This window comes from Vespa mandarinia, chromosome 1 (assembly GCF_050613455.1).
Source record: "Vespa mandarinia isolate Hongniang chromosome 1, ASM5061345v1, whole genome shotgun sequence".
Taxonomy (NCBI): domain Eukaryota; kingdom Metazoa; phylum Arthropoda; class Insecta; order Hymenoptera; family Vespidae; genus Vespa; species Vespa mandarinia.
The window spans coordinates 18,775,093-18,787,568 of record NC_140810.1 but is presented as its reverse complement, the minus strand read 5'-3'; the positions used below and the strand labels follow the sequence as shown (position 1 = coordinate 18,787,568).

Genomic DNA, 12,476 nt, shown 5'->3' with positions numbered 1-12,476 from the left:
TCTTTATTGTCTCTCCATTTTGTTTGATTGATTTCCCACGTGTGTGTTTGGTGGCGCTGAGGCATGTTAGTTATGTGTCTAGCCAGAAGAGGCGTAACAGTCGCAAAATGATCGCTACAATTTCATAAAAATTTGTCTTAATGTCAATCCAATAATTAATTCCCTTCGAATCACTTCGATTATAATAGCGTTAAACAAGTGTAATTATAAAGGCAGTATAGATTGTTTTTTTTTTAAATATCTAAATATAACTCAATAATACTATGTTTTTTTATTTAAAAATCTTTATCAGCGGAGAGGTAGGAATCCCGGTAACTTTAACTGGTGACAAGTGAACTGAATTTTCAACATATTGCACAACGTTTCGCATTTGTAAGATCCGATTATTTTTGAAGAAAATTGTTAATATTTAATTCTTCACAAAATGAAATATTTATTTTATATTCTATAAATCTTCGTTTGAGAACGTTTCAATCGTGGTAAACGTTTTATTCTTGTCGGGAACGTACCTAACATTATTTCATGAAATTTTTTTAAAACATCGGCATATCATTTCCAAGTAAAAAAATTCAAATTATTTATGCATATGAAATATACGCGTAAATTTTTTCTTTTAAACTCATATATTACAAATTATATGTTCATACATATATATCTTCGATATAATTAATCTAATATAATTTCAATATTTTAAGACTTAATTTGATTTTTGATAGTTTATTGTTTTTTAATACTTTATAAAACCTCATATTCATTTCTTTTGTTTTATTTGGCAGTTAAAAAGCAAATTATTTTTGTTGTATGACTTTAATTGATTAATATTTCAATGAACTATTCATAAATCAAAGGTATATTAATTGTTTTCTTTCTATAATTTACAGTTTTGATTCTCTACTATCTAAGAAATCAAGATGCCTGAATTACCACGTATCACACGTACATTGCGAATGTTCACTAATTTGGATCGTACAAAAAAATTATTAGATCTTGCTCCTAATGATTTAATAAAAAAGCGAGAAGAACAAACGAATAAATTAAAAAAGTAAGATAAAATTTATGTATATAAGTATATATATCTATGTGTATAAGTATATATATATATATATATATATATATATAATATTTTTATACTTTTATAGTTACAGCGGTTCAAATTGGTTTGAAATATGTAAAACTGCCCCAGACATAATCTTACCTTCACTTAATAAATTACATAACATTGCTAAGAAGATTTTTAGTAAGTAATAAATTTTAATAATTTAAATCCATTAATTATATCATAAATTAAACCGATTACATTTATCTATCTGCTTTTCTTTTTATAGATAATCAAACGGCTGATGTTATTAATGAATTTGCTTTATTTACTCTGTGTCTACTGATAGATTCAGATTGTATATCTCAAAAACAATTGGAACTTTTACGTCATTTGGCGAGTAATTTAACAAAAAAAGATATAGATAATATTATGCAGGTATAATTCTTTATATATTATCAGTATTCTTTTATTTCTGTTGCTTTTATAATTTGATATAATTTTTTAAAATATGACAATTCAAATCATTTATTTATTTATGATTAGATAATTGGAGATATTCGTGAAAAATTAGATCAAGATACACTTACACATTTGATTAAATTAACCAACAAGACTTCAAATTCTAATAGTCCTAAGATGAATTATTTTGGATCAAAACTTTCTTATAATTCAGCAAAAGTACTTTGGCCTGATACTGGTAGGCTTCGTAATATGACAAATTTAGGACAACATACTGAATCATTTACCATGGCTTATGAAACAAAAATTCCTCAACCAAACAAAGATGAGGTATTTTTAATATATTTTATGTAAAATAAATATTAAATTATTTATTAAATGTTAAGATAAATCTATAAAATTTATATCTGTAATTGTTATTTCAGTATTCATTGCAATTTAACAAATCAGTATTTATAAAAGGTTTAAAAAATTGTTATAAGAAATATTCAACAGAAATGACTTTGGACAATTTTGGTTTAGTAATAGTATCGAAATTGGTAAATTCTGAAAACATTGAAAATGAATTATTCGATTTATTAGGTTATGAACACATTGAATTCATACAGTATATTATTGAGCATAAAAAGACTATCATAAGTTTTTATGGTACACAAAAACCATTAAAGCCACTACAATCCGCTCAAGGACCGGTGATTAGTGGTAAAGTAACCGTACAATCTGAAGAAGAGAAACAATTGCTGAAGCAAGTGCGTAAAGAAGAAAAGAAATTTAATAAGATTTCGAGTAAAAGAGATGGAAAAAATGATGAAGAAGACATTATGATTGATCCAATCGAATTACGTTTAAAAAGAAAAGAAGCATTAACAGCAATGGCTACTCCGATTTTTCCCAAAAGAAATGTAGTTTCAGAAAGAAGAGAAAACTTTCCATTTGTATTTGATTCTAAAGCAATTATTGAAAGTTCGGCAGGCTTAATTTCAGGACAAAAAGTTATGTTACCAGAAAATGTACAGATAAAAAACACACAATTAGGAGAAGAAATTCATATACCTATTCCAAATTTACAAACCATTGATATTCAAATTGATCCTGTTATGATTTCTTCTTTGGATGAAATTGGACAAATTGCTTTTACTGGCATAACATCATTAAATCGAATACAAAGTATAGTATTTAATGTAGCATATAACACAAATGAAAATTTATTAATTTGTGCTCCCACCGGAGCAGGTAAAACTAATGTTGCCATGTTAAGTATAATTCATGAAATAAGGCAACATATGACACAAGATGTTACACAAAATCAATTCAAAATTATTTATATAGCGCCAATGAAAGCATTAGCAGCAGAAATGACTGCTAATTTTAGCAAAAGACTAAATCGTCTCGGTATATCTGTACGTGAATTGACTGGTGATATGCAATTAACAAAACTAGAGATTCAACAAACTCATATGATAGTAACAACCCCTGAAAAATGGGATATTGTAACAAGGAAAGGTACAAGAGATATTGCTCTTACAAGTATTGTGAAGCTACTGATTATAGATGAAGTTCATTTACTGCACGGCGATAGAGGCCCTGTAGTTGAAGCAATAGTTGCTAGAACATTGAGACAAGTAGAGACATCCCAAAGTATGATTCGTATAGTTGGACTTTCAGCAACATTACCAAATTATGTGGATGTTGCAAGATTTCTGAGAGTAAATCCTTACAAAGGTTTGTTTTATTTTGATCATCGATTTCGTCCTGTTCCTTTGAGTCAAACATTCATTGGAATAAAAGCACAGAGACCAATTGTACAAATAGGACATATGGATGAAGTATGTTACGATAAAGTTATTGATATGGTTCGTGAAGGACATCAAGTTATGGTCTTTGTACATGCTCGTAATGCCACCGTTAGAACGGCCACTGTAATCAGGAACTTAGCAATAAAAAATGAAACACAAAAATTATTCTTATCAAAGGAGCAAGAAAAACTTGCAGGTAAAGCATTCAGTAAATCACGAAATAAATACCTTTCTGATTTGTTTAACAGTGGGTTATCAGTTCATCATGCAGGCATGTTACGTTCAGATAGAAATCTGGTTGAAAAATATTTTTCTAAAGGCTTAATAAAAGTATTGGTTTGTACGTCTACCCTTGCCTGGGGTGTAAATTTACCTGCACATGCTGTCATTATAAGAGGAACAGAAATATATGATTCTAAACATGGTACTTATATTGATTTAAGTATACTTGATGTTTTGCAAATTTTTGGTCGTGCCGGTAGACCACAATTTGACACATCTGGTCATGCTGTCATAATTACGACTCATAATAAATTATCACATTATTTGTCGCTTCTAACTAATCAGATACCGATCGAAAGTAGTTTTATAACTTATCTAGCGGATAATTTAAATGCAGAGATTGCATTGGGAACAATATCGAATATAGAGGAAGCTGTTGAATGGTTAAGTTACACATATCTTTTTGTACGAATGAAGTTAAATTGTTTGCAATATGGTATATCATATTCAACTATTGTAGACGATCCGAACTTGGAACAAAAACGAAAAGAATTAATTGATGCAGCAGCAAAAGCACTGGATAAAGCTAAAATGATTCGATATAGTATACAAACTGGTGATGTTCACACTACAGATTTAGGACGTATTGCAAGTCATTATTATCTTAAATATGATACAGTTGAGATTTTTAATGAATTATCAGAGAATGTCATGACCGAAGCAGATATACTTGCAATGATATCACGTTCCCAAGAATTTGAACAACTTAAAGTGAGGGATGATGAGATTGAAGAATTAGAACATTTGTGTCAAGAATTCTGTGAAGTTGTACCGAAAGGCGGAGCAGAAAATATTTATGGCAAAGTAAATATTTTGATACAAACTTATCTATCAAGAGGATGGGTTGAATCATTTTCTTTGACATCAGATTTAGCATATATCACGCAAAATGCTGTGCGTATATGCAGAGCATTATTTGAAATTATGCTAAGACAAAATAATGCAATAATGGCAAGCCGTTTATTAGAGATGGCAAGAATGCTTGAACTGCAACAATGGGATTATATGAGTCCGTTACGGCAATTTTCTTGTATATCAGCAGAAATTATTAAGAAAATAGAAGAACGAGATATTACAATAAATAAATTAATAGATATGGATGTTAAGGAAATTGGAATCATTTTGAATAATCAAAAAGTAGCTGCATTAGTGAAAAAATGCTGTAGCGAGTTTCCAGCACTGAAAATGGAATCTATCTTACAACCTATTACGCGTACCATTTTAAGAATACGCTTACAAATTACTCCTCAGTTTCGATGGAATGATGCAGTTCATGGAAAAAATTCTGAAGCATTTTGGATATGGATTGAAGATCCAGACAATAATTATATATATCATCATGAGTATTTTATTTTGACCAAAAAAATGGTTTGTAAAAATCTTGAACAAGAAATTGTAATGACTATACCATTGTGTGAGCCATTGCCTAATCAATATTTGGTAAAAGCAACGAGCGATCATTGGCTTGGATGTGAGAATATGTTGTCTTTAACATTTCATGATTTAATTTTACCAGATATTCATCCACCGCATACCGTTTTATTAGAATTACGACCATTATCTGTAACAGCACTGAAAGACTCATCTTTCGAAAAATTATATAGATTTTCTCACTTTAATCCAATTCAAACACAAATATTTCATTGTCTCTATCACACGGATAACAATGTTCTCCTTGGAGCACCAACGGGTTCCGGTAAAACAATTGCTGCAGAAATAGCTATGTTTAGAGTTTTTAAACAATATCCTGGTCAAAAAGTTGTATACATTGCACCATTGAAAGCTTTGGTTCGAGAGAGAATGCATGATTGGAAAGTAAGGCTTGAAGAACAGCTGGGGAAAAAAGTGGTAGAATTAACAGGGGACATAACTCCTGACATCAAAATTATTGCAAATGCTAGCGTCATAATCACGACTCCTGAAAAATGGGATGGCATTAGTAGAAGCTGGCAAACAAGAAGTTATGTTCAGAAAGTAGGATTGATAGTTATAGATGAAATTCATTTATTAGGAGAAGACCGTGGACCAGTATTGGAAGTCATTGTTTCAAGAACAAATTTTATTTCTTCTCATACTTCAAGGAAATTGAGAATTGTCGGCCTTTCTACGGCATTGGCCAATGCAATTGATCTAGCTAACTGGCTGGGAATAAAAGAAATGGGTCTTTACAATTTTCGCTCGTCTGTTAGGCCTGTACCATTAGAGGTTCATATTAATGGATTTCCAGGCAAACATTATTGCCCACGTATGGCAACAATGAATAGACCAACTTTTCAAGCAATAAGACATCATGCACCTTCTAGTCCATCCCTTGTTTTTGTATCTTCCCGTAGGCAAACGCGTTTAACCGCATTAGATTTGATTGCTTATCTTGCAGCAGAAGATAATCCTAAACAGTGGTTACATATGCCTGAAGAAGAAATGGAAAATATTTTAGAAAATATTAAGGATTCAAATTTAAAGCTTACTCTTGCTTTTGGAATTGGCCTTCACCACGCCGGATTACATGATAAAGATAGGCAAACAGTTGAAGAATTATTTGTCAATAATAAAATACAGGTATTAATTACGACAGCAACATTGGCCTGGGGTGTTAATTTTCCTGCTCATTTGGTTGTAATAAAAGGAACGGAATATTATGATGGTAAAACAAAACGATATGTGGATATGCCAATAACGGATGTGTTACAAATGATGGGAAGAGCTGGAAGACCTCAATTTGATGATTCGGGTGTAGCTGTTGTCCTCGTACACGATTTAAAGAAAAATTTTTACAAGAAATTTTTGTATGAACCATTCCCTGTTGAGTCCAGTTTGTTAGCAGTATTGCCAGACCATATAAATGCTGAAATCGTAGCTGGAACAATAAAAAATAAGCAAGAATTTCTTGATTATTTAACATGGACATATTTCTTCAGAAGATTAATGAAAAATCCAAAATATTATAATTTGGATACTTTAGAACCTCTTACAATTAATCAATATTTGTCAACTTTAGTGGACACCACAGTGAAAGTATTATTAGATTCACATTGTATAGATTACAATGAAGTAAGTATTGATGTTCATATTTTTTATGTTACTTCATTCATGTCCACATCATTTGAATCAATTTGATTGTTATTTGATTGTAGGAAGATAATATTCTATTTCCTCTTTCAATGGGCAAAATAGCATCCTTTTATTACTTATCACATCTTACTATGTTAATGTTCCAACAAGCATTAATAGAAGATCTTGCATTACATGAATATTTGAAAATCTTATGTAATTCATGTGAATATAATGAACTTCCAGTTAGACACAATGAAGAATTACTGAATGAGTACGTATAAATGTAGTATAATACATGTTATTTTTTACACAATAGGAATATAACTAATTAAACATATTTAACAGGGATTTGGCAAAAATGTGCCGCTATCAAGTTGATCAATATACATATGATTCTCCTAATACAAAGGCTTATCTTTTGCTTCAAGCACATTTTTCTCGACTTCCACTTCCATGCACGGATTATATTACTGATTTAAAATCAGTCCTTGATCAAGCTATTAGGATAATTCAAGTATGTATCGAAAACAGTAAAAGAAAATATTTAGATAAATAATATTTTTTTAATTATTATACATTGTCATTCTCAGGCGATGATAGATATCGCAGCAGAGAAGGGTTGGTTAGCAAGTACACTTAGAATAATGCAATTGTTACAAATGATAATACAAGCTAGATGGATCGATGAGCCTGCAGTCATTACTTTACCTCATATAAATAAGGAACATTTGCCTTTATTCTCTTCTTTGCCGGCACCTCTTCCAGTATTATGTGCTACTACGATTAATAATTATAATCGACTTACCAAGGCTTTAAGTAAAGAATTTCATGAGGAACAGATACATCAGGTAAATTTATATTATACATTTAGATTCATATATTTTTTCCTCTTTCCTATTCTATTTAAACTTTATTAACTCTATTTCAAATTTTTATTGTTAGATACATCAAGTTATCAAACAAATGCCAATGCTGTGTATCGACTTAATGTTACATGGGAATTGGGAGGATGGTACAGAAAAAAAAATACCATTACAAACGAACTATAATCATGTTATTGACCTTCATCAAGATCAAGATTACACATTAGTCATTGGGATGAAAAGAAAAAATCACTCGGATACATTAAGGGCACATTGTCCCATGTTTCAAAAGGGAAAAGATGAAGGCTGGTTTTTAGTGTTAGGTGATATTTCACAACGGGAATTATGGGCCTTGAAAAGAGTTAACGGTGTTAACAATCAACATAGAATTTATCAATTACAGTTTAAAGCTCCTTATAGTACAGGTAAATATTAATTTTATTATCAGATGTATTAATAATTTTTATCCTTGCTTGATCACTTATTACTTTAATATTATTATTTTTATGTTTTAGGGCCAATGAAATTGACATTTTATTTAATTTCTGATTGCTATATTGGCCTGGATCAACAATATGATATACAAGTAAATATAATATCTTAAAGACAAAATTCTTAAAAAGAAAGAAAAAATAATGAGATATAATGTATTAGATTTAGTAAAAGATGGTAAATTTATTTCATACAATACTTTGTATATATATATTGTACAGCTTTGTAATATATTAGGTATCTATGAACACAAAAAAAAATATATATTTTTCTTGACTTAATTTTATTAGACAGCTATGAAACAACATGTGTAGATTAATCCAGATTCTTCATACAAATATAAACATTATTATTCTTAGTATATAAAGATAGAAAAAGCAACATGTACAGGATCACTTTTACAATTCCATAGATATATTCCTATGGAAGTCTTACAGATAACAAGTTACTTTGTTGTTATTCATTATGTTCTATTTTATTATTAAGCAGAGTTTTGTGAGTTCACATACTAAACAATAATATTAAAGAACATTTTTTCATTTTTATAATTATACAAAGAAGTTTGTAAGAGTATAAAAAATAAACCTATATAAATGAATATTTAAAAACTATATGTTACAAAACACTGCTTTTTTGTCGACCTCGTTTTTCCTTCTTATAATATATTATATAACGAGTAGTAAAGTAAGAATTACTCTGTTTGTGTCATCATATTTGCTTAAATAATAAAATATGGGATAGGAAGGATATGAGATCATTCCATTGCTTTGTTTTGAAAAACTATATAACATGTATTAAGTTTTCTGGGAGTTCGTTAATACCAGTTCTTTTCATATAATAATATATGAAGTAACACAGAATATGCACCTTTACTAATGACATAGAAGAGATATATTTTGTTTTTGATAATCATTTAATAAATAAAATGTTGACTAGTCTCTCTCTTCGAACATTTTTATTCAGTTATTTTTAAACATTGAAAATAGTGACTGAAAATGACTAGATCTTTACTCTTAGATTTTTACTTAATCTTTTATCAAAATTTATATTAAATATCTCTGTAATATAGATTTTTATTTCAATTTCTTTATTTTTTTTTCTTTTTCCTTTTTTTCTTTTTTCTTTTTTCTTTTTTTTTTTTTTTATAATCGTAGGAATTTCATCTTAATCGAAAAAAGAAATTATTATCTAATTATTATTTTATAGAGGCTCTTTAAAAAAATATGACCTGTGTGTAAAATTTGAACATCTGGCTTAAAATAGTAAAATATTAAAGGCAAAAAGTGAAAGATTTTTCTCTTCATTGTCAGTAGCTATACTTACTCTTCATACATGTATAAATTATGTATTATATAATTATATAATTAACTACACATGGCTGTATTTCCAACCAAAGCAAAGAAATACTTAAGCTCCTTCCTTTATTGCAATAATTATGGAAGTACTGAATACGATTTGTAAGTATTAAAAGAAAATGCACTTATACAAAACATTTTGACATTGTTAGTAGTATACATTCATTTGCGTTGTAACAATCAAATAGTTTCTTTTGCACACAGGGTAACTCTTTCATATTTGTGATTAATAGTACCAGCCATAATATTTTTTTTCTTCTTTTTTTTTTTTGTTCATTTTTCTTCTTTTTTTTTTTTTTTTTTTATCTTAACCTATGGTTCATATAGTTGGACTTTTTACAATATGACTGATATCCTTATTAAATTTAGTTACCACATTCATCAAATGTCTTTACTCTCGGATGTTATTGATCATAAAGAAATAATGTATAACATCACTCAAGAACTAAGGAAGCACTTGCATAACTAACTGAGCTATCATTCATGTTATTGCATTGACTACTTTGAGCATATTTTAAAAATTTTAAATTCATTTTTTGACCATTAGTATTTCCTTTTAAACTGTGTATTGCCTGAAATTAAGATATTATATTAATAACTTATTATTTTTAAATTTAATGTCTAAATATTAAAAAAAAAAAATAAATAAATAAATAAATAAATAAATAAATAAAAAAAAACAAAAAAGAATTTAATATCCTTCAATATAAAAATTAATTTTAATATATTACCTGTAACAAAACACCAATTGGATGACGGCCACATATGGTATTGCCATATTTTTTAAGATAATCCGTAAACATCGTAGGATTTAATGTTTCTATTATATCCATACCCTAAACACAACATGAAGCGAATTAAGTGATATTATTTAAGATTGGAAAATATTTAATAATGTTTGATCTTTATAAATAACATTAATACCTACCATCTTGTCAAGATTTTGGATAGATCTGTGAATTGGGCCACATGATCTATCATAGTATGTATATCGAAATCTTTGTCCCCAATGACAAAAATCTGAGGAAACAACAAATAATGTTTGAGGATCAGCCAAGTAAGGTGCTAGTAATCTTCCATAAAGAGCTTCTCTTTCTGGAGTTAAAGATCCCACTAAAATGGGAATTATAGTAAACGAATCTTTAAATCTGTAACAATAAAATTAAATCACAAAATATATATATAATATTACATTATAAACATACTATTTTCAACAAAAGATATATTATAATATAACATCTTTGATTATACACACCCTTCCATAACTTTAGCTAGAAATGGTAACTGCATTTCGATACTGTGTTCCTCTTCATCCGTATTCAAATCCATCCATTCAAACTGTCCTGTCTCTTCAAGTTCTCTCCGTACTATCGTACAATGCAAAGAATAAAAATCAATGAGAAATATGATTTGATTTTATAAACATTTTATAATAGTTAATAGTTAATGATTATAATACATTTTTTAAATTATACCTTGTTGATCAATATGTAAATCATATAATGGTGTTCGATAAATGGAAGCAGAAGAGAGGGCACATCCTGGCAATCTCACATAATGAGATGGGCCTAGAATAAATATCTTGCGACTGCATAAAAACATATTACTCATTTTATATATCTTGTAATTAATATTTTATTTATATAATTATATAATTGATAGATTAAATATTAAACTTACACAACTACTGGACTAATTTGACGATATGCAAAACCAGCACATCCTCCACAATAGCTATAGCCTGCGTGTCTGAAAAAATTCAATTGACATTAAAGATAAATCAATGAAAATTCTAATGAAATAATATTCTATAGTTACTAACGGGGCAATGATTGCCCTAGCAGGTCCATGAGATAGGTCTGCTGCACCCAGCCAACCTTCTAGTTGCTTATTCAATTCTGAACCTACAGCATATATTGCTAATTCAGATTTTGGGATTATCTTTTAGGACTTTCTTTTTCAGAAATATATAAAGATTTGTGTATGGATAATATTCTTTCCATATAATTTTATAATTATACAGATTGTGTAGCATTTTATCATTTCTCCTGGATGTTAGAGTTTCGTAACGTTTGAAACGATTATAATCCTTGAACCTGCATTAGTGCATCAAAATTATTAAATCACTATTTAATAATCCTTTTATTTAACAAATAAATCTAAGTTCTATAAAAAACAATGTTTAAATTCATTTAATTTGACATTTATAATATATGATCGAGCTTAGGATAAATCTTTGATCTATTACTTTAATAAAAGTATTTAATAAAAGATTTTTTAATTTTTTCTTTTTTAAGTATTTAAAAAAATATTTTAATAATGATTTTCATTCTCTTAAGAATAAATCAAACGATTTCAAACGATGTTATACGATAACAAAGAAACATTTAAAAAATATTGCACTTGCTTGCAACATTTAAGTGAACTGCATACAGCCTTAGAATTTCAGGCATTGTTTCATCTTGCCAAAATCTCCATTCTATTGACAAAACTACTAATGTTCACTAAAATTCTACTTAGTATTTATAACTCATGATTCATATATTCCTGTTTCATTAAAATTTCATCATATTTTTAAACATATTTTGAATACAGTATTACTTTCAAAATTGAATATAGCATTACTCTTCATAGAATAATGAAATTTACATGACATAAAAATTGAAGAAAAGAAATATTTCTATATTGTCATGCAAATGTTATTTTTATTAAATAAACAATAATTTGGAATGACACTTACCAGAATCTGAGTACCAACTACCAGCATGAGTTGCTCTTCTAATTAATGCCATATCTATATTTGGCTTGAACAACCTCTCACGTCGTGTGGTATCGATTCCGTTTTCAATAACTCTTAAAAATTCTTTCATAAATATAATGTAAATATAATTTAATAATTTATTACTACTCGCGTGCAAAATGTTTATAAAACTATCACAAACGTACAGGTCAGTTTTGTTCATAGAGTGTATAAAGACGACATTGAAGCAAATTAAAGAGAAACAATACATCGAGTCAAAATCTGCGATGATGAAAGCACTATCTAGTAGTAAATTTCGAAAGTTTCATCAGCTATATATATATATATATATATATATATATATATATATATATATATATACAAATATATATTATA

The 12,476-nt window shown here is 28.3% G+C and overlaps 2 protein-coding genes across 4 annotated transcripts; one reads left to right on the top strand and one right to left on the bottom strand.

Annotated features, from left to right (window-relative positions):
• Positions 1-92: 92 nt before the first annotated feature.
• On the top strand, positions 93-8,384 carry obe (activating signal cointegrator 1 complex subunit obelus). 3 transcript variants are annotated; one of them, XM_035879330.2, is made up of 12 exons: positions 93-200; positions 293-372; positions 882-1,042; positions 1,140-1,237; positions 1,326-1,474; positions 1,583-1,828; positions 1,924-6,627; positions 6,711-6,901; positions 6,976-7,144; positions 7,221-7,478; positions 7,573-7,918; positions 8,009-8,383. In XM_035879330.2, the coding sequence occupies exons 3-12, from the start codon at positions 912-914 to the stop codon at positions 8,095-8,097; spliced, it is 6,381 nt and encodes a 2,126-aa protein (XP_035735223.2). In that variant the 5' UTR covers positions 93-200; positions 293-372; positions 882-911; the 3' UTR covers positions 8,098-8,383. The 3 variants fall into 3 exon arrangements, with proteins under 3 accessions (XP_035735223.2, XP_085517117.1, XP_035735222.2); XM_085660991.1 differs by having other exon boundaries at positions 100-299; positions 8,009-8,384; XM_035879329.2 differs by having other exon boundaries at positions 100-372.
• Positions 8,385-8,988: 604 nt separating this feature from the next.
• On the bottom strand, positions 8,989-12,373 carry LOC118447428 (protein MEMO1-like). Its single transcript, XM_035879334.2, has 8 exons — positions 12,081-12,373; positions 11,163-11,244; positions 11,021-11,089; positions 10,816-10,928; positions 10,596-10,707; positions 10,269-10,488; positions 10,072-10,176; positions 8,989-9,912 (listed from the first exon to the last, which is right to left on the bottom strand). Exons 1-8 carry the CDS (start codon positions 12,349-12,351, stop codon positions 9,775-9,777), a joined length of 1,110 nt encoding a protein of 369 aa, XP_035735227.1. The 5' UTR covers positions 12,352-12,373; the 3' UTR covers positions 8,989-9,774.
• Positions 12,374-12,476: the final 103 nt, after the last annotated feature.